The 27,287-nt window shown below is 39.1% G+C and overlaps 1 protein-coding gene across 3 annotated transcripts in view; it reads right to left on the bottom strand.

Annotated features, from left to right (window-relative positions):
- The window catches only part of LOC131397090 (caspase recruitment domain-containing protein 8-like), a 51,798-nt gene that overhangs the window by 8,456 nt on the left and 16,055 nt on the right, over positions 1 to 27,287 (bottom strand). Inside the window, exons 6-13 of one of the 3 annotated variants that reach the window (XM_058529729.1) lie at positions 25,781 to 25,833; positions 24,746 to 24,896; positions 24,154 to 24,383; positions 23,817 to 24,076; positions 12,686 to 12,811; positions 12,217 to 12,358; positions 11,234 to 11,278; positions 8,151 to 8,317 (exon numbers count right to left, since the gene is read on the bottom strand). In XM_058529729.1, the coding sequence (XP_058385712.1) occupies positions 8,151 to 8,317; positions 11,234 to 11,278; positions 12,217 to 12,358; positions 12,686 to 12,811; positions 23,817 to 24,076; positions 24,154 to 24,383; positions 24,746 to 24,896; positions 25,781 to 25,833 (1,174 nt within the window). Of the gene's footprint in view, positions 1 to 6,590; positions 8,318 to 11,233; positions 11,279 to 12,216; positions 12,359 to 12,685; positions 12,812 to 23,816; positions 24,077 to 24,153; positions 24,384 to 24,745; positions 24,897 to 25,780; positions 25,834 to 27,287 lie in introns of those variants that run through there. The other 2 variants (XM_058529730.1, XM_058529731.1) reach the window with 2 other exon arrangements.

Below are 27,287 nucleotides of genomic sequence, written 5' to 3'. Positions count from 1 at the left end.
TGGCCAGAGAAGCAGTGCATATGTGCGAGCCCGGGATCCGAACCTGGGCCGCCAGCAGCGGAGTGCACGCACTTAACCGCCAAGCCACGGGGCCGGCCCTATAATGACATTTTAAATACAAAGACACAAATAGGTCAAAAGTAATAGGACGGAAAAAGATATACATGCAAGTGCTGATCAAAGGAAAGCTGCAGTGACTATATGAATATCAGACAAACTAGAATTCAAGACCATTTACATGTGTTTTACAAGAGACACATCCAAAGAAGAAATTACACAAAGTTTCAAAATAAAAGAATGGAAGATGACAATCTATGCAGAAATCTACCAGAAAGTTGCTGCACCTTCAATAATAACAAACTAAATAAGCTTGAAGGGAACAGCATTACTGGATATAAAGATGACAATTTCTATAATAATAAATTTTTTAAATTTGTGTGCACAACTTAATATAGCTTCGGTATATAAAAAACATAAGTACATAAACTAATAAAAATATAGGAAAATCAACCACTATAGTGAGAAATTTTATCCAAAGTTTCTTAGTAATTAACAGAAAAACAAACAAAATATGGTAGAGATATGAAAAATTTTGGCTAGATAATTCATACTCTTGATCTAACTTCCGTAGAACAACCATGCACATAGTCACTGAAAAATGCCCATCTTTCTCTCTTAAGCACAGATAAAACACATGGTAAGTGTAGCCAGTAAACATTGAAGTGTGTGTCAACAAGGTTCAAGAGTTTAATTCATACAGAGTAAATTATCTGAATATAATTATAATGAGTTATTTAAAAATAATAAATAATTGAATCAGAAAAATTAACTCATATCTCAATATGTTCAAACTCAAGAAATGCCCTTCTAGGTTACTAATTAGTGAAAGAAAACTCTGTTATGGAAATCCATCATGGTAAGTTCCATGGAAATAAATGTGATAACTAGATAAGTACCATAGAAGGAAACAATGACATTAGAAAAAGAATAGCAAAGTAAATCCTAAAAAGGAAATAAATGGAATTGATACAGGTAAAATTGAAATCCATACAAAACAACCCAAAAATGGAATGGAAAAACAAAGTCAAACTTCAGTTCTTTGAAACGAATAATAAAATTAACAAACCTCTAGTGAGACTGTATCAATCCCTAAAAGGAAGGCACAAATAAAATCAGGATTAAAATTTTGTAAAAGATAGCAATAGAGAAGCTGCTAACATTTGGAAAATGAGGTATTAAGATTAACTATGCCAATGAATTTGGAAATTTAGGAATATGGGCAAATTCATAGAAGAGTTGACTTGCCAAAACAGATATTAAAAAGACAGTGAGTCACAAATGTGCAATGCTCCCCATGATGAAATTGAATAGTGGGGCTAAAATCCTTCCAAAATAAATCCCCAAGAATGCTTCACTGGTGAAGTATACCAAACACACCAGAAACAAAATATATCTACAAACACTCCCTGAAGATAGAATGAGTTGAAACATTCCATTAATCATATTAGGAGGCTAGCATAACCTTGGCAGCAAAATGTAACAGAGATCGTATGAAAAGTAAAATGACAAGAGTATTTCATGACCACCCTAGATGGAAAAGAAAATCTATATGAAATAATTGTAAAATTGGTTTCACAATATGTAAACAGAATCAAACAATTGACCAAGAAAATTATCCCAAGGATGCAAGGTGAGTTTAGCATCAGAAATTTCATCTGTATGATTACCCACACTAGTAGACTGAAGGAACAAAATATACACGATCACCTCAATATATGCACAAAATCGTTTGATGAAATTCAATATATATTTAAATTCTTAGTAAATTAGCAATAGAACGGAATCACCTTGTTACCATACAAAGGGCACGATCTGCTCGCCATGAGACAAAAGCCAATCATCAAGAGGCAGAATAGTGGCAGAGAAAGGACTTTTTATTACAGCTTGCTAGCAAGAGGGAAGATGGCCAACTAATGTCCAAAAGAACCATCTTAAGGGGGCAGAAAATCTTAACAGCAGTTGTATAGACCAGTGGGTTACGGGGAGCGGGTTAGGAATGTTGACCCTGTGGTGTTACAGACTAGGAGTTGCCACATCATATCTTTCAGTTTTCATTGATGATGGCTATCAGCATAGACTCTCTGTTCGGGGGTCGTCACATTCCTAAGGAACTCAAAAGAACAAAGTTATCAACTTATCGCAGTTGGGAGGTACATGCACAAGCAGGGGTTGTAAAATCCACAGAGCAGTTAGATCTCCTAGAGGGTGCATATCCAGCTGGGTTAGTTAGTCAGAGGTCATTCAAAGTTACAATAGGGTTTCTTTTCTACAATATGGCTTCCCTTATGTCAACCTTATCTTGAGCTGATATTGACCTTACTGTGATTTTTAAAAAATCTACAAAATGTCAATAGTAAGCATTATGTTAAAGATTAAATATTGAAAGCTTTTCTTTGAGAATAGAAATAAGTAAAAATGTCTGGTATCGCCACTTCTGTTCCTCATGTTTTGGAGTACCCAAGCTTTATAGTAAAGAAAGAAAATAAAATTTATAATAATTGAGAAAAAAGTAACAGTGTCTGTTATCACTAACAGATTCTGTAATTTTTAAGAAAGAAATCTATAGAATAATTGGATAAATCATTGGAATTAAGAGAGATTTTCAGGGTTGCTGTAATCAAAGTCAGGATAAAACTCATTTGCATTTCTATATACTAGCATAAAAATAGTTTTTAAAATGCAGTCTAAAAAATAAAACCATTTAAATAGCATAAAAAATATGTTGAAATTGGAATTAATATATAATTTATGGGGCCGGCCTGGTGGCACAAGTGGTTAAGTGCGCACGCTCCGCTGCGGCGGCCCAGGGTTGGCCGGTTTGGATCCCGGGCGTGCAGCAACACACTGCTTGGCAAGCCATGCTGTAGTGGCATCCCATATAAAGTGGAGGAAGATGGGCACAGATGTTAGCCCAGGACCAGTCTTCCTCAGCAAAAAAAGAGGAGGATTGGCAGATGTTAGCACAGGGCTGATCTTCTCACACACACACACACACTATATATATATAATTTAAAATGTGTAAAATTTCTAAGAGGAAATGATGTTATAAAATAACTTGTGTGATTGGAGTATTTTTAATGAAAATGAGGGTTTGATAAATTGAAATAAAGGCTATTATCCATAAAAATAGAATAATAGTGGGAAAACAAAAGCAAGTATCACAGTAGAATAGAAAGGCAGCGTTGAAATCAACTTGGGAGGAAAATTCTTTAAATAAAAAATCAATTAAGATATAGAGAATGAAGGAGAGAGCATGAAAGAGGAGAATAAGATATGGGGAGATACATGTCAGTACATGGAGTTATATGCCAATTTCAAATATTTATAATAGAGCAAAAGAAGTCAAAATACAAATGAAGAAAGTGTGATAGGGTTTTAAATGAAAATTAAGTTGATTGAAGACAGTGAAAGGTTTAGAGAGCAGTAAGAAAAATAACGAATGAAGAATGTGAAAACAGCTTACAGTGGAAAAGGAAGAGTAAAGAGGAGAAAAGAGAAATGATGACAATAAAAATTTAAAAGAAGGAAATATAGGTATATCACAACAGAAAAAGTATTAGATAAATTTGAAAAAATTTGAGTCTCAGTAAGGAAGCTTAGAATGGGGAATGGGAATGTTGAAAATGTCTCTACAACTGTTTCATTCTCAAGACTGACCGTCGCAGAATCCTTAGGAAAGTAAGAAAGCGAGACATCTTGGAAAGTCTGGATCTGATTGGCAATGACTGTATATCAGGGATAAGATGGCAAGACTTCTCCTCCCAATGGATCACCTTGTCACCTGCGGTCTCCATGACCTTGAATATTGGGGATCATTTTGATGTGTCCAGAGGAACAACAAACCACACTGCCAGATGCAGCATATTTCTGGCAAATTTATTACATTTATTGATCAGCAGCGCAAAGTCAGCATCTGAGGATGTACATTTTCCCAAGTTGAACTACATCAAATGTAAACTTCAGGATCTAGAAAAGGGATCAAAATTTGTTTTCACTCAGCTGATGGAAATTCCCACAGGACTTGATATAATGTGACCTCTGAGCAGCTCCTTGGAAAACAGGTTCAATTTTCCTCTGGAGCCTGTCATACCGCCTGCTTTTACAGCCTGTTTAAATTCCTGAACATTCCATAAAGTGCAAGCATAATGCAGTACAGTGACTTTTACAGTAACCCAGCCATCGCAGGTATCACTCAGGATTGTAACATACGTGGTTTGCTGCGGATTCATTCATTTTAAAATTGCTTGCCACAGATAAAGATTTAAATGGCTCCAAACAAAAGTTTTACTGTTAAATATTTCACTTGTAATATATAAGATATAAAAACAATAAAAAGAACATATATTCACATACAACACAGCTCAATTAATAGAAAATTATCATTAACTCTGAACATCTGTGTGCTTCTAAAAATTACCATACTCTTCTCTTTCCTCTCACTGTTTTTTTTTCTTTTTTTTTTTCTGTGAGGAAGATCAGCCCTGAGCTAACATCCATGCTAATCCTCCTCTTTTTGCTGAGGAAGATCGGCTCTGAGCTAACATCTATTGCCAACCTTCCTCCTTTTTTTCCCCCAAAGCCCCAGTAGATAGTTGTATGTCATAGTCGCGCATCCTTCTAGTTGCTGTGTGTGGGATGCGGCCTCAGCATGGTCGGAGAAGCGGTGCATCGGTGCGTGCCCAGGATCGGAACCCGGGCCACCAGTAGTGGAGCGCGCACACTTAACCTCTAAGCCACAGGGCCGGCCCCTATTCTTAATCTTAACACACTCAAATTTATCCATCTGACTGCTAATAATTTGTGCTTTTGTCTTGATTTAAAAAAACAAGATTTTTCCTATTTTGTTGGCTAAATTATAAAGTTCTACCTTCAAATTTAAAAGTTCGTTTCTACTTCAAGTTAGGATATGGAAAGTCACAAAATACCATTGCTCCCACAATAACAATAATGGAAAGGAAGAAGCAGTACAATGAGGACTTATAATGTCATATATGAATTGCTATGCTTAAACTCAACTAGTGTATGCATAGGTCTGTCCTTGTTTAGGGTCACAAGAACTTTGAGAACTGAGATAATAGGGAGACCTCTGCCCAATCCTATTGGCATATATGTAGGATAGACCTGAATAGCACTGCGTAGGCTTAGAAAACTGACCTGACATTGGAATGACAGTTCACAGAAGGTTAAAAAAATCCACCTCATCCAACGCATATAAACAAGACCCAGAGTCTCAAATGGACATTCAAATGTCCAGAATACAAACCAAATTTACTCAGAATATAAGGATGAGCCACAAAAATCTCCACTTGTGTGGAAAATGACAATCAGTAAACAGTAAGTAATGAGATGATGCAGGGGATTATTTGGGATTATCTGACAAAGACTTTAAAAGAAATACTATAAAAATGCTCTAACAAGCAATTGCCCACACACTTGCACAATATGAAAATGTATGCATAATAGACAATATGAAAATAGACTATAAGCCAATTAATAGAAAACATATATAAGAACCAGATGGGAATTTTAAAACTAAAAAATATAAAAAGCACAATTTAAAATTCAGTGAAGGTGCCGGCCAGGTGGCGCAAGCGGTTAAGTGCACACACTCCACTGTGGTGGCCCGGGGTTCCCCAGTTCGGATCCTGAGCACACACCAACGCATCACTTGTTAAGCCATGCTGTGGAGGCATCCCATATAAAGTAGAGGAAGATGGGCACGGATGTTAGCCCAGGGCCAGTCTTCCTCAGCAAAAAAAGGAGGAGGATGGGCATTGGATGTTAGCTCAGGGCTGGTCCTCCTCACACACACACACACAAATTCAGTGAATAGACTGACTAGAAGAATACAGATGACATACGAGAGAGACAATATACTTGAATTTAGATCAGTAAGAACTACCCAATGAGAATAACAGAGAGAGGGAAAGATAGGGAAAAAATTAACAGAGTCTCAGAAACCTATGGGTCAACAACAAGAAATCTAATATTCATGCCATCAGAGTCCCAGAAGGAGAGGAGAAAGAAATGCAGAGCTGAAAAAAAATATTTATAGAAATATCTGAAAATTTCCAAGGTTGGTGAAAGACACCCTACAAACTGAAGAAACAATGAATCCCAAACAGGATAAACCCCCAAAATCCATACCCAGATATAGCATAATCAATTTACTGAAAACTAAAGACCAAGAAAAACTCTTGAAAACAGCCAGAGAAAAATGAGACATTACCTATGGGGAAACAATTTGAATGGCTGCAGATTTCTCATTAAGAACCATGGAAACCAGAAATATGTGGCTGAAATAAAGGAAGTGTCATTATGTCCAGCAAAAATATCCTTCAGAAATGATGGTGAGATAAAGGCATCTTTGGATGAAGGAAAATTAAGCAAATCCATAGTCGGGAGATCAGCTCTAAAAGAATTGCTAAAGGAAATTCTTTAGAGAGAAGGCAAAGAAAAAATAGCAGAATGAAATTTGGAATATCAAAATTAAAGGAACAGCAACAGAAATGGTAAATATCTGGGCAAATTTAATAGATTACACTCCTCATGGGTTCTTGAAACATACTCAACAATTGAAAGTAAAAAACATAACATTTTTTCTGATTGGAATTTTAATATATAAAGAGAGGTGATACTGAAGACAACTGTATCATAAAAGGGGAAGGGTACCATGGCCTAAATGGTGGTAAGGTTTCCAGATTCTACTTTAATTGGTACACTATTGATACTAGTAAACAGTGATGAATTCAGTCCGTATATTTTCATCTCAAGTGCAATCACTAAAAATACACAAACATATATTATCAAAAACACAATAGGTAAATTAAGTGGAATACTAAAAACTCTTCAAATAACCCTTAAAAGGTAAGAAAGGAAAGACAAGAATGCAAAACAAAGGGAACAAACAGAAAACAAAAAATAAAAGGCTGACCCAAGTTAAATCCTAACATGTCAATAATTACATTAAATGTAAATGGCCAAATACACCCATTAAAGGCAGAGATTCTCAAAATGGATTTAAAAAAAAAAAAGACCCAACTGACCCAGCTATACTGTTTTCCAGAAACACACTTCAAATGTAATGAAATAAGTAGGTTAAAAGTAAAAGGATAGAAATAGATGTGCCATGCAAACACTAATCAAAAGACAGCTGGAAAGGATATAAAGTGACAGGGTCAAAAGGTACAATCCAAATATTGTGTTCTGCTTACTTTTGTGAGGTACTCAGCTAGAAAGGCTAATGTACCTCACAGAATTAGCTTGAGGCTCCTCATTTTCCTCTTGCTGGTCCACTAATCGACACTCCATCTATGTGTTCCATGGAGCTGTTCCATGAAAATTTGGCCTGTCTGTTCCTGTTACCAGCTTATATATAGTGGCAAAAGGTTTTCTATCCATGTTTGCATTTTTTCCATTCCTTTGCTCTATTCTATCAAATGTATTTACATCATTTTAGTAATAATAGCATTAGATAAAATGTTCAAGGCACAGTACATTTCTAAAAACACCACCAGGAATACTTGTGAAAGTCTTGAATGTTCACAACAGAGAGTTTTTGTAAGCATTCCTGGCTTTAGTTGTGAGAAGGTGAGACTGCAAATGGAATGTTCACTGGAATTGCTTTCCACATGAATCAGGAGAATTTGCCTCCCTGGGCCTTGTCAATCATAAACACACTTGCCTTTGCCTTCCTCCACCCTTGGCCTCCAAGAAGTGTGCCAGTGGATGAAATAGTGATTTTTGTAGCCGGGCTTAGAAAATATTTAGTAGAAATATTACTACACTCCTCAGATATCTTGAGGTTAAGATATTAGGATACAGTACAGAGGTATCTGCTGAGTTACATATTAGTCCTCAATACAGCCTGTGTGATGGATAGATGTTACCCAGATGTCTTGGATACTGAACCCAATGATCACATTTCCATTTATCCATTTCCAGTGGAGAACACTGGATTCCCTCTTCCTGAGTATCTATCCGAATCACTGTTATATATACTGCTGTCTGAGGTAGGACACCAGGTAAGGGTCTCTTTCAGCAAGGCTTCTGAAGAGCAGCTCCAGGGCCTGGTCCCCTTTATTCCTCACCAGCCTCAGCAGGGTCTCATTCTTCCTCTGCCGTGTCTGCTCCTGCTCCACCAGCTTCTTCTCATTCTCAGTGAGGACCTCACTGTCCTCAAGATCATCCAGCACCCCATTCAGGTCCCCCATTCTGGCTTGGAGCTGTCGGTGATGCTGCCTCACAAAGGCTGCACCTGGATGGAAAGAAGAGTTGCAGACTTGGGGAGGAACATCTCACTTACAGGATTCAGAACCTATGCCCAGCTAAAAGTCATAATTCTGTGTGAAGATACTTCTCATTCTCTTTCACATGTTGCCTAAATCTTACACATACACACACACATTCCCAGGATAAGTGGTCCATTTTCAGTAGTCCATGAATTTATGTACAGACAATGAATGCATCTTCTTCGATCCCATCCCTTCCCCTCCAAGCTTTGAGAGCCTTGCCTTTGCTACTTTCTGTTTTTCATTGGAACCCTACACTGGGCTCTATCTTGCTGTACGTTCAAATATGCATGAATAATTGAACAAAAATCTGCAAGTTCACAAATTGTCAGTAGCTATGCGTGATGCTAGAGATATGCAGATGGATAAGGCTTGTTCCCTCCTCTCAAGGCTTTTCTGATAAGCTGTGTAGAAAGAGACATAACTGGATAAGTACAACACAGAAGAAACAGAAGCACTGGGGGACAGACGAGGTATTTTTCCATCATGCAGACTCAGGATTCATGCTGGTGCCCATATTCAGTGTCTGTGTGACGTTGGCCAAGTCACATCACTTTCTTGTACCTCAGTTTCCTCACTAAAAGAGGGATTACTTTTTATGTACAGTTCATGCCCCTCAACCTTTTTTCTTAACACAACGGCACAGATAATTAATGTCCAGTCATCTGGGGCTATAACCAAACAGGTTAATTTAATGATGCAATTTCTGTGAGATCTTGGTATTTATATCAAAATGTTTATGTGGAATTTTACATTCAATGACTCCTAAATTTAGGTGAAGTTGCAGCCACAGGAAGATTCTTATCTTATTCTATTCCTGCTGCCTGAATTGCTTTTCACCTCTCCCATTTGTTTAGCAACTTCCCATCAATCTTCAGAACTGAGCATAAACTTCACTCTTTTACTTTTTCTGGGATGCACTCCGTGACTTTTTCACTCCTTCAAAGTTACATCAGAGCCCCCTGTTACATCCTCTCTTAAATCCCTCCAATTTTCCTTTGGAACACATATCACAACTGTATTTTGATAAATTAGTTTCATTGTTGTCACATTAGAATATAAACCCCATGAGTGCAGGGTCTGTGTCTGTCTTGTGCTACCTGCATCTACAGAGACGCTCCATACATGATTGTTATTTCGTGAACATTTCCATGTTCACTCTGACGTTCCTTCATGATTCTCTGGTGAAGCCCAGCCAAAGTTTATTGACAAGACTAAATAGAAATGGTGGATATGTAGCATAAATATAGATACCCAGAATATTTAGCATACTACAGATGTTTGATAAGTTGCATTTATCATCATCATCGTCATTTTTATTACTATAATGCCATAAAGGAGAAATGTAACCATAGCTTTACGGTCACAAAGGAGGGGATGACTAACTTTAGAGCAAAGTCTTCACAGAAGAGTTAGTATCAGAGGAGGATTTGAGGAGGAGGATTTTGGTATTAAATACAGGATGACACCAGGCAAAAAGGAAAAGAGGGTGAAAGAGATGTGATTTATAGTGCATGGCGGCCAGAATGAAGATTTGACTCAAGTTGTGGACTGGGATCAGCTTCTAAAGGGTGTTGTAGACTAGGCTGATGAGATTCAGTTTTATCCTTCAGACAACAGGTAATAGGTAATTCTTGCTCAAGAGCCTTGTATATTAGGAAGTATAGAGACCTTTTGTTGTGATGCACAGTCACCCCCTACAGGGAAGTTTTTACACTTTCCTTCATGAAATCATCTTTACCTGATTCTTAACCAGGATTTGTAGTTTAATTTGAACCCAACCGCAACTCCAGATGTGGGGCATGAATTTTTTAGCTAGTTTGCCTCTCTGGACTTCTGACAACATCAGCTGGCCAGGAAATGTGTTTTTTATCATTTCAAGCCAATGTGACACCCTGAGGAGCCTTCTCTTCATTGGAAGAGATCAGAAGATGCTTTCTTTCTTCTCCTGGATGGTCTGTTTTGAGATGTGAGGCTTGTCACTTTGACTGCATGGAGCCTAACAATTGAAGTCAACAATATGGAAGGCAAGGTGGAGACATAGAGTGATATTGCTTCGTTGTGACGTGATTTGCACCAACGGATCAGCCTTCCTGGAAGTCAGCGCCACCTGTCGCCCTTGCATTCACCTGAACCAGGATACTCCCTTTATACTTGTAGTCCATTTAAGTTGGGCTTTCCGTCATTTGCCACACAAGCATTTACACAGATACACAGGACATTGCAGATTGCTGCCTTGTGATTTTTAAATTAACATGGAGATGAGGGCATTAGGAGATAAGGATTTGCAGACACAAATCCATTGCTTAATTAGGTTCTCTGAATCTTGACTCCTTATTTTAAATAATTTCTTTCTCTGCTACATACCAACTCAAATCTCTTAATTTTTACAATAGCCTCATAACCTGGCTCCCCACTTCCTGTCCATTCCTCACCCACAATCAATCATCCACACTGTTCAGAGGAATCCATGCATTGTTATCCATTGTTTTTTAATTCCCCTTTGCTTTCAGCCTAAGGTCCAAAATATTCCAACTGTCACTCTCAGACTTTCGACTTCTGTATTTGCCTGCCTCTCTAGTCTCATGTTTGCTCCATCCCACTAACTTCCAGCCATATTGAAATACTTTAATTTATAGTTTCTCAGGTGCAAAATATTTTCCCCAATAAAATTTGGTTGCACTCATAGTCTCCATATTAGACCCTAACACATTTACTGAAGTAAATCATATTCGTTGTTTGTATTTATCTCTGACATCAGTTGATTTTTGTAAATGACGAGGATCGAAGCAATGAACCCTCACTGAGTGACATGAAACCACTCAAAGACCTCCTGAAATCAGACACATCCTTCTGGCTTATAGTGTAAACCTTTCACTGACCTGAGAAACCAAGAGGGGCTGATGCAGCACCAAACTGGAGATCCACTAGAAAAGAGGGAAAAATTGGAGGGTGGGATGAGATCAATCATCTACCTTTATTTAGTTTTTCTAATCATTGATGCAACCCATTGAAATAATTTAATTCCATTTTCTGAAGTAAGGTTCCCATTTTGAACATTAATATACTAATGGAACTCAAGTAAGTAGAAAGTCACTCACTGCCCATTAAAGAAATGATCAGAGGAAGGAACAAATTTTTCCAATATTCTTTCTATTTCTATCTGCAAGCCAATATGTTCAGAGGTGTGAAAGCTACAACAAAATAATACCAAACTGTCCTACTTAAATTATCATCTAGGCAAATGTGTTTTAGACATGAAATACCAACACTGAGTAAATTTAAACATATATTTTTTAAATGTTATAATACCGTGATTGTTGATAATGCAGAACTTTGGACACACTTATAAGTTGATGGAAGATTTGCCAATTGTAGCAACCATTTTGGAAGACATTAAACAATGTTTACCAATAAGCTTTCAACATGGTCTTACTTTTTTTCTAAAATCCCTGATGTTGTTTAACGTTCTGATCAATTTTGTGGCCTCCTCCTTTGGCAGCTGCTCGGTCTCCACATATGCCAACAATTATAAAATTGTACAGAAGGTGGAATTAAATAGACTTTACGCTCCTTCTGACTCATAATTAGTGCTTCCTGCTCATTACCTCCTAGGTAGGAGACATTTCCATTCTTAGCACCAATGGCCATTGTCACTCCCAGGCTTGCTTACACAGTTCATTCCCTAGAGATGAACCACTGCCACCACCTTTGTTTAACTCACATTGACTATAAACGGACAGATTTATTTTCCCCTCTGGGATGGGACCAGAAACAGATGTTCCTCTTTGACACACTTTACTACAACCAAGGGTAGAGGGGCATGTTTTCCTCCCCCAAATTTTAGCCTCATTCTTCTACCTACCTGGCTTCACCAAAGTTTTCCAGACCAAAGTCTTATGTTTTTTTTCAGTGATTTCAAGTTCGATTGGTTCCTTCATCTTCCCAGCATAGACTTTAGAGAAGGGCTGGATTTCTCCTGGGCTTCTGTAGGACAATTTCAACTCCTAGAAGAAACACACCACGTGACTTGAAGCAGTAGAGGGTAGAAAGGCTGGGTTACCTATAGTGAACTGGCCAATGGACTTAACCACTGTTTTCTACACAATCTCATGGTTGGTTGAGAGGAAAACAGAGGGAGAGAGACAAACACCCTTTTAAGTTTACAATTTTAGGAAATACTGTTATTCCATGGAAGGAAGTGTAGCCTAGCTCTCAGCAGCACGTGGTTCAGAGAAAAATTGTCTGAGCTACTGACCCTCGACTTGTCTTCCATTTGTTTCAAAAGTACAAAATATTTGAAACCTGTTGAGTTATATTTGAATTTCACTGACCTCTGGTATTATTTCCAGGTGAGCAGAACTAGACACAATGTAACGGGAACCAAAGTTCAGGGGTTCCACTGGGGGCGAGGTCTGTAGACGCACACCATGGAACCTAGCTTCCTCATCATCTATTGCCTGAGGAAGAAGAGGCAGAAACAAATTAGAAAGCAAAAAAAAGTAAATAGGAAAAGTAGTGGCATAAAAAGTTATCGAGGACAGAGAAGTCAAGATGGCGGCATAAGCAGATTCTGAACTCACCTCCTCCTGCAGACACAGCCAATTTACAACTACTCATGGAAAAATTACCCCTGAGAGAGAACTGAAAAATGGATAAGAGGAACTCCTGCAACAAATGACAATCCTAATTGAGGTGGAAGAGGCAGAAATTCCCTTCTGGAGAGAAAAAAGGCCACCTTCACAAGCTGCAATGCCTAATGGCCACCTGGGAGCAGCCCAAAGGTATGCAGTCCTCCCTGGAGGAGTGGGGCCCTGAGCCAGGGAGCGCCCCTGCTGTTGGCATTTTGTGGACCCAGCACAATTGAGATGAGTGGCATAATATCTGACTTTGCCTGCTACTAAAGCATTGGGGAGTACTCCCAGAAAAGCTGGTTCACAAAGAAATTAAAACCGGCCCTTAAAGGGCCCATGCAAAAACTCTCCCATTTAAGAAAGCAACCTAGAATCACCAGAAAGAAAGGTGCACAGTGCTTTGGTGAAAAGAGACTCGCCTGATAGGCTCTGAGTGCATCTTGGTGAGAGGTGAGACCTCTCTAGGGACTGGGACAGTCCCCTGAAGGGCCCACAACAACTACAAGCAGCTGAGCATTACAACAGCTTGCCAGGAGCATAACTCAGCCTCCCTGGGCACATAGAGGGAGAGCAAACACGCCACAACAGAAGAACACACATAGCCCACATAGGGGTCACTCCTGGAACATTGAGAACTTAAGGAAGCACACTGCAGGTCTCCTAAGCCATCACTTATATAAGGTCACCTATCCAAGAGCAAGAGATGTAGCGGACCTACCTAATACATAGACACAAGCACAGGGAAAGAGGCAAAATGAGGAGGCAAAGGAATACATTCCAAGTAAGGGGAGAGGACAAAACCCCAGAAAAGGAGCTAAGTGAAACAGAAATGAGCAACCTACCCAACAGAGAGTTCAAACAAAGAGTGTTAAGGATGCTCACTGATCTGGGGAGAAGAATAGATGAACTCAGTGAGAATGTCAACAAAGAAATGGAAGATATAAAAAAGAACCAATCAGAAATGAAGCATACAATACTGGAAATGAAAAATTCACTAGAGGGACTCAAAAGCAGAGTAGAGGATACAGAAGAATGGATCTGCGAGCTGCACGAAAGGCTAGAAGAAATCACCGAAGCTGAATAGGTAAAAGAAAAAAGAATTAAAAAGAGTGAGGACAGTCTAAGGGATCTTTGGGACAACATCAAGCACACTAACATCCGTGTTATAGGTGTCCCAGAAGGAGAAGAGTGAGACAAAGGGGCAGAGAATCTATTTGAAGAAATAATAGATGAAAACTTACATAACCTAAGTAAGGAAACAGACATCCAGGTACAGGAAGTACAGAAAGTCCCAAACAAGAGGGCCAAAGAGGCCCACACCAAGATACATCATAATCAAAATGTCCAGAATTAAAGATAAAGAGAGAATCCTAAAAGCCGCAAGAGAATGTCAAGTTACATACAAAGGAAACCCCATAAGGCTATCAGGTGACTTCTCAGCAGAAACCTTACAGGATAGAAGAGAATGGCACAATATATTTAAAGTGCTAAAAGGAAAAAACTTACAGCCAAGAATTCTCTACCCAGCAAGGTTATCATTCAAAATGGAAGGAGAGATCAAAAGTTTCCCAGACAAGCAAAAATTAAAGGAGTTTGTCACCAAGAAACCAATACTACAAGAAATGCTAAAAGGACTGATTTAAAGGGGAAAGAGGTGACCACAAATAGGAAAAATTATCTATTTCCATGGTAAGAGGGTAATGGATACAAATGCACAAAAAGAGGTTAGATATGATATCAAAAACATAAAATGAGAGAGGAGGGGAGTTAAAGAGTAGAGCTTTCAGACAGAGGTCAAACTAAAGAGACCATTAATTCTGCATAGAAGGAGAAAGGAACAGAGAAGGACTACTAAAACACTGAGAAAAAAAAAATGGCAGTAAGTATGTACTTATCAATAGCTACTTTAAACGTCAATCGACTAAATGCTCCAATTAAAAGGCGTAGTGTGGCTGATTGGATAAAAAAAGAAGACCCATATATATGCTGCATACAAGAGACACACTTCAGACCTAAAGACACTCACAAACTGAAAGTGAAGGGATGGAAAATGATACTCCACGCGAATAGCAATGAAAAGAAACTGGGGTAGCAATACTCATATCAGACAAAATAGGCTTTAAAACAAAAATTGTAAAAAGAGACACAGAAGTGCATTACATAATGATCAAGGGAACAATCCAACAAGAGGATATAACACTTGTAAATATCTATGCACCCAACGTAGGAGCACCTAAATATATAAAGCAATTATTAACAGACGTAAAAAGAGAAATAGACAGTAACACAATAATAGTAGGGGACTTTAACACTCCACTTACACCAACGGATAGATCATCCAAACAGAAGATCAATAAGGAAACATTGGCCTTAAATGACACACTAGAACAGATGGACCTAGTAGATATATACAGAGCATTCCATCCAAATACCGAAAAATACTCGTTCTTTTCAAATGCACATGGAAGATTCTCCAGGATTAATCACATATTAGGCCACAAAACAAGTCTCCATAAATTTAAGAAGATTGAAATAATACCAAGCATCCTTTCTGACCACAGTGGTATGAAACTAGAAATCAGCTATAGGAAGAAAATCAGAGAAGCCACAAATACAGGGAGATTAAACAAAATGCTACTGAACAACGATTGTGTCAATGAAGAAATCAAAGGAGAAATCAAAAAGTACCTGGAGACACATGAAAATGAAAATACGACATGCCAGAATTTATGGGATACAACAAAAGCAGATCTAAGAGGGAAGTTTATAGCAGTACTGTCCTATCTCAACAAACAAGAAAAATCTCAAGTAAACAATCTAACAATGCACCTAAAGGAAATGGAAAAAGAAGAACAAAGAAAGCCCAAAATTGGTAGAAGAAGGGAAATAATAAAAATCAGAGCAGAAATAAATGAAATAGAGACTAAAATAACACTAGAAAAAATTAATAAAACCAAGAGCTGGTTCTTTGAAAAGACAAACAAAATGGACAAACCTTTAGCTAGACTCACAAGAAAAAAAGGGAGAAGGCTCAAATAAGTAAAATCAGAAATGAAAGAGGAGAAATTACAATGGACCCCTCAGAAATATAAAAGATTATAAGAGAATACTATGAAAAGCTATATGCCAACAAATTCAACAATCTGGAAGAAATGGATAAATTCTTATAATCACACAACCTTCCAAAACTGGATCAACAAAAATAGAGAATTTGAATAGACCAATCACCAGTAAGGAGATCGAAACAGTAATCAAAAACCTCCCCCCAAAATTAAAGTCCAGGACCAGACGGCTTCCCTGGTGAATTCTACCAAACATTCAAAGAAGACTTAACACCTATCCTTCTCAAACTCTTCCAAAAAATTCAGGAGTGGGGGAAGCTCCCTAACACATTCTATGAAGCTGACATAACCCTGATACCAAAACCAGACAAGGACAACACAAAAAAAGAAAATTACGGGCCAATATCACTGATGAACATTGATGCAAAAATCCTCAAGCAAATACTAGCAGATCTCATAGAACAATACATTAAAAAGATTATACACCATGATCAAGGGGGATTTATTGCAGGTATGCAGGGGTGGTTCAACATTCGCAAATCAATCAACGTAATACACCACATTAATAAAATGAAGAATAAAAATCACATGATCATCTCAATAGATGCAGAGAAAGCATTTGACAAGATACAGCATCCATTTATGATAAAAATTCTGAATAAAATGGGTATAGAAGGAAAGTACCTCAACATAATAAAGGCCATACATGACAAAGCCACAGCTAATATCATCCTCAATGGTGAAAAACTGAAAGCTATCCCTCTAAGAACAGGAACCAGACAAGGATGCCCACTCACACCACTCCTATTTAACATAGTACTGGAAGTCCTAGCCAAAGCAATCAGGCAAGAAAAAGAAATAAAAGGGATCCAAATTGGAAGGAATAAGTGAAATTGTCACTATTTGCAGATGACATGATTTTATATATAGAAAAGCTTAAAGAATCCACCAAAAAACATTCATAATTAATAAATGAATACGGTAAAGTTGCAGGATACAAAATCAACATGAAAAAATCAGTTGCATTTCTATACACTAACAATGAAGTAGCAGAAAGGGAAATTAAGAATACAATCCCATTTACAATTGCAACAAAAAGAATAAAATACCTAGGAATAAACTTAACCAAAGAGGTGAAAGATCTGTACACCAAAAACTATAAAACATTGCTGAAAGAAATTGAAGAAGACACAAAGAAATGGAAAGATATTCCATGCTTTTGGATTGGAAGAATTAACATAGCTAAGATGTCCATACTTCCTAAAGCGATCTATAGATTCAATGCAATCCCTATCAAAGTTCCAACAACATTTTTCACAGAAATAGAACAAAGATCCTAAAGTTTATATGGAACAACAAAAGACCCCAAATAGCTAAAGGAATCCTGAGAAAAAACAACAAAGCTGGAGGTATCACATTCCCTGATTTCAACATATACTACAAAGCTATAGTAACCAAAACAGCATGGTACTGGCACAAAAACAGACACACAGATCAATGGAACAGAATCGAAAGCCCAGAAATAAACCCACACATCTATGGACAGTTAATCTTCGACAAAGGAGCCAAGAACCTACAATGAAGAAAAGAAAGTCTCTTCAAAAAATGGTGTTGGGAATACTGGACAGCCACGTGCAAAAAAATGAAAGTAGACCTTTACCTTACACCATACACAAAAATTAACTCCAAATGGATTAAAGACTTGAATGTAAGACCTGAAACTATGAAACATTTAGAAGAAAACACAGGCAGTACACTCTTTGACATTGCTCTCAGCAACATATTTTCAAGCTCCATGTCTGACCGGGCAAGAGAAAGAATAGAAAAAATAAACAAATGGGACTACATCAAAGTCAAAAGCTTCTGTACAGCAAAGGAAACCATCAAGAAAACGAAAAGACAACCTAACAATTGGGAGAAGATATTTACAAACCATACATCTGGTAAGGGGTTAATCTCCAAAATATATAAAGAACTGATGCATCTTAACAACAAAAAAACTGACAACCCAATTAAAAAATGGGCAAAAGACCTGAACAGACATTTCTCCAAAAATGATATACAGATAGCCAAAAGGCACATGAAAAGATGATCAACATCATTAACTATCAGGGAAATGCAAATCAAAACTACAATGCGATATCACCTCATGCCCATGAGAATGGCTATAATTAACAAGACAGGAAACAACAAGTGTTGGAGAGGATGTGGAGAGAAGGGAACTCTCATGCACTGCTGGTGGGAGGGCAAACTGGTGCAGCCACTATGGAAAACAGTATGGAGATTCCTCAAAAAATCAAGGACAGAACTACCATATGATCTAGCTATTCCACTACTGAGTATTTATCCAAAGAACTTGAAAACACCAATGTGTAAAGATACATGCACCCCTGTGCTCATTGCAGCATTATTCACAATAGCCAAGACTTGGAAGCAACCTAAATGCCCATCAAGGGACGAATGGATAAGAAAGATGTGGTGTATATACACAAAGGAATACTACTCAGCCATAAGAAACGATGAAATCCAGCCATTTGTGACAACATGGATGGACATTGAGGGTATTATGCAAAGTGAAATAAGTCATAGGGAGAAGGTCAAATACCGTATGATCTCACTCACTGAGTAGTAGATAATAACAACAACAAACAAACACATAGAGACAGACATTGGATGGGTGGGTACCAGAGGGGATGGGGGGAGGGAGGAGGGTGAAAGGGATAATTCGGCACATGTGTGTAGTGATGGGTTGTAATCAGTATTTGGGTGGTGAACATGATGTAATCTATGCAGAAATAGAAGTATAATGACGTACACCTGAAATTTGTACAATGTTATACACCAATGCTACTGCAATAAACAAAATATTAAAAAAAGGTTATCGATATATTGTATTATGTAGTATGTATGACATGATTCAATTGATATAAAGATTTATATACAGACAGAGACACAGATATGAATATGTCTCCATGCATGAAGAGATGTATTAATGAAATTTTACTGGTGATTATCTCAGAGCCAAGAGATTTCTTTTTATTACGAATCTCTGTATAGTTTCATTTTCTTTGTATAGTGTGACAGAGATTGGCCGGGTGCTCCTGGAACCTGGAGACAAAGAGACTTCCTTATTGTGCCTCAGCAGGGGACCCTCTGTGTCTGCAACTACATCTATGATGGGGAAAGGTAGAGATTTTACTTCTCTCCACTGCAGTGCTGCTGTCACGTGAGGTGCTATACCTCCTGAGCACCAGCAAACAATACAGACGTGATGCGGCCTCTCAGAAGCCCAGACGCCTCAGAACGATCTGAGCAGCCACCAAAGACACTCAATAGCACTCAAACAATGAAATAATAATAACATCTGAGAAGTCTCAGATACAGCTCAAAAGAGACTTTATGGAATGAATGAGCAAGAATTTCTGTTAAAAACAATTACAGTGCATGGTGTTGTTTGTCCAGTTAGTAAACACTCTTTGGGGGTAGTGACTGAGAGGGGGCAGGGAGGGGCAATAAGGGGCTTCAGAGAAACTGAGGATGTTCTAATTCTTGTTCTGGGTGCTGGATGAATGGTGTGTCCACTGTGAAAATTATGGAGCAACAAATTAACTGCATATTTGATTAAGTTTAAAAAATCTGGGCTGGCCCCTGGCTTAGCGGTTAAGTGCACGCGCTCAGCTACTGGGGGCTCGGGTTCAGATCCCGGGCGCGCACTGACGCACCACTTCTCCGGCCATGCTGAGGCCGCGTCCCACATACAGCAACTAGATGGATGTGCAACTATGACATACAACTATCTACTGGGGCTTTGGGGGAAAAAAAGGAGGAGGAGGATTGGCAATAGATGTTAGCTCAGAGCTGGTCTTCCTCAGCATGAAGAGGAGGATTAGCATGGATGTCAGCTCAGGGCTGATCTTCCTCACACACACACACAAAAAATTAAAAAATAAAATCAGTAGATACATTTGAAGGAAAGGATGGGCAACACTGAAATTTGATTTGGGACTGGAAGATCAAGTGAAAGAAAAATTTCAAATTGTATTGATCACAGAGATGACACCATGATGGGGAGGAGGCAGAGAAGGGAGGTGGAGAGCTATACACACAAGGAGTCACTCCCTATACATCCACTAATAAAGAGTAACAACTCCAGAGCGATGAAAAGAAACTGACGGAGGAAAGACAATAAAGTGTCATGCCATCTCTGATGAAGAATTGTTTTAAATGAAGAGATACACTTAATTGAAATTATAATAATAAGAGGCTGGAGCTAAAATAATCAAAGTCCTCAGCATAGCTTTGATGGGTTATCACTATGAGAAGACGTCAGTATAACTTTGATGGGTTATCATTATGAGCAGATTTCTGCAGATATTCAGAGACATGCCACTGTACTTAGTTGGTCTTATGGATTGAAACTCGAAGCAGTCACAAGTCCCTTAATCTTCTTTATTTTTTATACCACTTATCATTTGCACATACATTTTTCCTATAGCACAAACATTCCATACGATATCTTTGGTTATCCTGTTTTTGTTTGTTTTGTTCACTGATGTATCCCCAGTCCCTAAAATAGTGCCTGGAATACACAAGGCACAGAATAAATATTTGTTGAATGGGTAAATGAATTTCCCTGGAGCCACGCTATTGAATAGAAATATAAAGAGAGCCCCAAATGTAATTTCAAATTTTCTAACAGCTGCATTTTTAAAAAAATTAAAAGAAGCAGGTGAAATTACTTTTAGTAATATGTTTATGACATAATTCTTTTAACCCAACATATTATCATTTAAACATGTAATCAACATAGAATTTATATTAATTTATATTGTCTTCAAAATCTGTGTTTTTAAAAAATTTACAGCACATCTCAACTCAAGTGCTCAATACCCACATGTAGCCAATGGCTACCACATTGGACTACATCGCTCTTGAAGTAAGCAGGGGAAGTCCCCAGGGCAACAATAGATATTTTGAGTTTAACTTGTGATTTAAGTGAAGAAAAGTTTTCTCCTCTCTCCTTCCCCTACAAGTAGAGGAAGACAGACCATCTTCCATTCATTCTGTCAACAAAATTTCATGAATGCCTACAAAAGGCCTTACACTGATTTAACTAATTTATGATTAAGTAGAAACGGTCCCTCCCATTTATGGAGTTTACAATCTATAGAGAACCTCTTTATTGTCCTCAATAAAGAGATATATGAGTACGTTGGCAGGAAGGAAGAGAGTACAGCGATCAAAAATAACAGGAGGGCTGGACCAAACTGGAGAGTCTGGAAATAAACTTTCTAAAGCAGAGACATTAAGGCAAACACTAGAAAGATGGGAAGAAGCCAGTCTTGCAGAGGAAACAAAATAGGCAAGGGCCCAGAAGCAAGAATTCTTGGAGTGTCTGAGGTAGTAAAATGCAGGTCATTGGTGCTGGAACATAATGTGTGAGAAGAGAGTGGCAGGAGATGGATAAGAGAAGCCATTCAGGCCCAAGTAATGCCGTAGCCAGAGTAAATTATCTGGTTCATGTTCTAAATAAAATAAAGATTCACGGAAGAGTCTTGGTCAAGGAGTGATATGGTATTATTTATGCTTGTAAAAGATCTCTCTGTTGCTAGATAAAAAATAGATGAAAAACAATGGAACCAGTGAGATAAGTCCGGAGGGTTTAGTCATATTTCTAGCAAAAGACGGTAGTGGATCGGACTAAAGCTGGCAATGACGATGAAGGGAAATGAGACTGGTTCAAGTTATATTATCTTTGCTTTGAAAGTAAAGATATATGTACCCATGTATCTCTTTGTTTATTTATTTATTCTCAGTTTCTCTGTAGATGGTAACTCCATAAATATTTCATGAAACACAATGAAAGTAAAGTTCATTGGGATTGATGATACATTGGATGTGGAAAAGAAATGAAACAGAGGAATCAAAGATAAATTCTATATTTTGGCTTGAATGACTTAACGGAAATTGGTTTTCTATCCTCGGTGGGGAAGAGAGTTGAAATGACAGTTTTAGAGAATAAAACAAAATTAATATATATGGTTAGATACGCTGATTAAGCAGTCAAATGGGAATGTTAAGTCAGGCAGTTACAATTCGGAGCTCGGAAGAGAGACCAGGACTGGAGATACAGATTTAGGAATCCCTCTCTTACATGGAATTCAATTTTGGGACTGAAAGAATTCACTAAGACCATCAGTGAGTACGGGAAGGGGAAAGGAGAGTCCAATATTCAGCCCTGGGAACTCGAGATTCAGAGGGAGTTTCAGATCAAGATCCCGCAGAGGCAGTTTGAAGAAAGGTGAGAACAGTAATTGAGAAATTGGGAAAACACGGTGTTAAAGAATTCAAGAGGACTGTTTCCAAGGAAGGGAGTGATCAACGATATAACATGCTGCTGAGACTTCAGGTAAGAATTATTCAATGTGGAAGTCACTGGTGACTTTAAACAGAGCCATTTTAAGGAATGGTGGTGAAGTAATCCAGTTAGAGGGATTTGAGGACAGAGTGAAAACTGAGTGTTATCGAGACTATGGATCCACAGAGCTGTTGATCCATTTGCTAAGAAGCATAAGAGAAAAATAGAAACTATGGTTGGAGAAGGAAGAATGGTCCAGAAAGGCATTTCCAATATGGTAGCTATGCTAGATTTTGGTTTGCTGATGGGAATGATGCACTAAGGTAGGAGAGACCAACGGAGGAGGTGAGGGTAGATGCCTCAATATGTGGTGTCCTATGTATGGCAAGAAGGAAAGGGATCCAGGACATGTTTTAAGTCATGGCCTTGCTCAAGCAGAGGGCGACTTCGTCGGTTGTAGGAAAACGGGAAAAGTGAAGATGCTGCAGAATTAGACTTACAAAATTGATGGTGGAAACATGAGGTCATTTCCATCTCATTGCTTCTAGTGTATCAATAAGGTATGAGGGAAGTTATCATACGAGATTTGGGGTCAAGGAAGGAAGAAGAAACAGAAAGCTGAGGCTGGGAACTGGAGTGTGTCCAGAATGGAAAGAAAAGTCCCATAAGAATTTGTTTTTGTTGTTGTTGTTTTCTTCTTTTCCTGTGTACACTAGGAGTGGGCATATTTAGCATCCTCATTTAAATGTTTTCTCTTGTACTTTAAATACCCACAGTTACTCACAACTCTAAATACTGCCAGGCATGCACCTGCCTCTTGTTATTGGGATGTAGGAGCATTAAATAACAGGGCAGTCAAATCAGATGTATTCTTCCCCCTGTCACCTCTCCACCGAGGCTGGAGGGACAGATGTGGTACTTTATCCAGGAACACAGAAGCTGTGGATTTGCAGGGACCAGCGCATCTGCTTTATCACTAACCCAGGACAGGATAGGGGGCAATGAGCCTTTTGCAAATGCATTAGAGGGAGAGGCCACTGAATAAGAGGAGGATGACTCCAGAGGGGCAAGTGTGTATTTAATTCAGAAATCATCAATTTAAAATTCTGCAGTGGAATCCTGCATCTTACTCCTGCCAATCCTCCAAAAGTCTCCTCTCTCTTTTTCCTTTTCCTTGCGAGCCAGAAGAGGGAAGCTCCATTTTTAGTAGGGCTGAATTTCTATTGCAGATTGTTGCATATAGCTCAAGAGTCAACACCCATGGATTGACCTCGTGGAGGGTGATCCATAAGTCTATACATGAAAACTGTGCCTGGTCTTTTCTGCCTAATAAGGAGATGGCAGGTCCCAGGTGACAAGACGGAAAGGTAACTGTCATCTTCTCATGACCTCCAAAATCTCTCAGCCTTACCTTTGTTAGCACAGAATCACTGGGAATAAGGTACACGTGGAATTTAATATCTTCAGGGTGGAGGTGACAATAGATCAGTGCTGTGGAAGTGATGGGGACTGAGAGACGGGTCCCCCTGGCAATACTCAGCAGGATTCCCATCAGAGAGAAGCTGGGGTTTTCCAGGACGGCATAGAAAGGCTCCACCCGGGCTGGCCGCTCCAGGATCATCCCTTCCTCCTTAAAATGGGCAACTTGGAACCAGGAAACATCGACCTCATCTGCGTAGAAGAAGCACAATGGCAGTAAGGCAGAATGTTCCCTGACCTCCCCCCAGTGGCCTCTCTCCCCTCATTACCTTGGAGGGAGATGACGTGGGGGAGGTGGAGTTCAGCAACGGCCTCCCCAGGCTCCATGGAGATGTCAAACAAGGGTCCCGCCACCATCCACTGGTCATGGTGCTGCAGGTCCAGGTCCAGATGCTGACCCCAAGAATTGAACGCAATCTCCACAGTCACTGCCGCCCTTACCAGGAAGCCAAGGTGTGTGGCTGGCCACAGATAGCAGCCGGCCGTGGGGAGGTGTATCCTGAAAGGAGCCAGAGTAGAAGTCATGCTGGGAGAACACTAGGGCTTTGATTTGAAGAACAGTTGTGGAGAAGGATGCAGTGTCTGGGGTGAGGCAAGGTTCAAGACTCATCTGCGACTTTTACTATATTAAAAAACTCTGAGGGGTTAATTAAGCTCTCTGGCCCCCCTTTCTCAGTATTCTATATTTGTTGAAATTAAAGTACCAATTTAGTTCATGAAATAAACACAACATTGGTAAAATTTCAGGTATCTCAAAGGATGAATCATGTACTGTATCATGTACACATGTATAGGATCATGTAATACAGACTTCCTTTAGAGCAAAGTTGTATTTAAATAATCAGCATCTTCTGTTCTTACCTGTATCCGTTTGTGCTTTGATCGACCAACTCAACATCCACAATTCCTCCAGGTCCCAGAAACTGATTACTATTACAAGCTAGTTTAACCTGAGAAGAGAGTGTAGCAGCCAAGGAGGGCACTACTTGCTTGTCTGATGAGCAACTAACTCCTGAAAAGAAAATACCGCCCAAGTCAGATGTAGCTTGTTGGAAAAGCATGGTCGGAAGGAGTCTTGGGTGTTGGATTATACACAGGCTGTTGGCAATATGGATATTGGAGAGAAGGGTTTGTGGCTAGAACATAGGGCTCTGTTCTTTGAATCCAGACAAGGAAGGGCACAAGAGTGTTCTTTGTCACTAGTAAAATTGTACCCCCAAATTTAAGAGGGAAGCCTGGCTGGACAATTTTGTTGGTGGGCTGCATTTGTCTCGGGCAGAAACCAAGGCAGTTAAATTTCTACGTGGTCCCAAATAGTAGATAATACCTTCTGCTGGTGAGGAAAGTCAAGTCCAGAAAAGGAACAAGCGCAAAAGCTGAAGAGACAGAGGAACACGTGTTTGTCCTCACATCTGCCACCACCCCGAGGCATCACAGACCATCCCCTGGTTCTTTGAGCATTCCTGACCCAATAGGGAGAGCCTTAGCAGTAGCACGCAGGCACTGCTAGACTCCGTGCCCACTGCTCAGGCTCTGAGATGAGAAGTGGTCCTACTACCTGGAAGACTTATCACCTCCAAGTTTGTTTTATTTGTCTTTAAAATAGAGTCAACACAATCCACTCATAGAGTTTCTGTGGATAATAAAAAGAGATTATGTATAACATCCCTAATAGAGTGTTTGGAATATGGGATCGATTCCAGAAGTAAGGGCTAAGATCACAAGTACTTCATATCCCCTTTAAGTTGCTGAGTGCACCATATTAGAGATGAGAAAAATTACTTTTGATCTTTGCTGCCATAAGACCTCACAACTGTGTTCTCCACATAAAACCACAGGACACTTCCATCAACCCACTGACACACCCCTGGCCCCTGCTCTATATTAGCGAATTACCTGATTCTTCTCTCCGTGTAGAGTCCTCTTCTGCTATGCTGCTGACTGGGGTCCTTTTGTGTCAAAAATAAGGAAAATAGCAAGAAGCAGTTAAAAGAATGAAGATGTGATTAAAACCTAGAGCTGTATCGTCCAAACGGTAGTCACTAACCAAAAGAGGCTATTTAAATTTAACAAAATTTGATTTAATTAAGAATTCAGCTCCTTGGTTGAAAGTTCTGTTGAACAGTACTGCTCTAGACTATAAAGAGATGACTTGGATGAAGTGTAGGATAGTAGAACCAAGGAGCTCTCTAGAACCCAGTGTGTCTTGACTACTCTCCTTCTTCTTTTATGATTTATTGTCAGTGTCATTGAGTCCATTCTGACTCCTAGTGACCCTGTGTACAGCAGAGCAGAGCCCCGCCTGCTCTTTTTGTGCCATCCTTTCACCTTCCAATGCTATATCAGACCATGCTCCACTGCTATTCATAGGATTTTCATGGCCAATATTTTTGAGAAGTGCATGGCCAGGTCCTTCTTCCTAATCTGTCTTAGTCTGGAAGCTCCACTAAAACCTGTTCACCATAGGCGACCCTGCTGGTATTGGAAATACCGGTGGCGTAGCTTTCAGCATCACAGCAATATGCAGCCACCACAGTATGACAACCAACAGAAAGGTGGCGTGGTCCCCTGACTGGGAAACAAGCCTGGCGTGGCAGTGAGGGCGTGGAATCTTAACCACTAGACCACCAGGGCTGGCTCCTCCAATTTACCAGTGTCCAAAATGGCCATAGCTACTTTCTTTTGCTTAAATTGCTCTGATTGATTCATATGACTGTTGGAATAAAAAAACTGAACCCAATTGACCCATGGATGAAATACATGCCCCCATAGCAGTGGTTCCCAAACTTGAGACACCGGGAAGTTTTAAAATCCCCAATGCACAGGTCACAGCCCAGACCAATTAACTCAGAAGGTTGGAGGGGGAACCTAAGCATCAGTACTTTTAAAACTTCCCAAGTGATTCGACTATTTAGCCAAAGTTAAAAATTGTGGTCTATAGGGTGAGCTAGTGGTTAAGCATCTGGCATGAGAAATCTGCCCTAATATAGGTGATCCCTTCTGGATGAAGACAACCACTCAATGTGGAACCAATCCAGACCAGGAGAATCAAAGGGCAAGAGTCCCAATTCCTAAGAAAGGGTGTGATGCAATATGAAATAACATTTATTTCTATAGATCCAATATTTATTGCATAATTGCTGCTGTGGTACCATGAAACATTGTCTCATTTGTCTGACATTTTTTTAGGTTCTCTTGATTTCTTGATATATACCTGAAATCCTTGATCTCTTGATTCCTTTATATATTCCTTGATATGTCTATTCACTTCAACATGAAAGGGATTAGCAGAGAAATTGATACATGGATTAAGGTTAAAGGGAACAAGTATTTGGAGAAGTGAGAGTAAAAGAAAGGATCTATAGCTCTTGTCTTGAAAGAGTTCTTGGGTAAACCATGTGAG

Source organism: Diceros bicornis, chromosome 34 (genome assembly GCF_020826845.1).
Source record: "Diceros bicornis minor isolate mBicDic1 chromosome 34, mDicBic1.mat.cur, whole genome shotgun sequence".
Classification (NCBI taxonomy): domain Eukaryota; kingdom Metazoa; phylum Chordata; class Mammalia; order Perissodactyla; family Rhinocerotidae; genus Diceros; species Diceros bicornis.
Note: the sequence above shows the minus strand (reverse complement) of the source record. Positions and strands in the feature narration are given on the sequence as shown.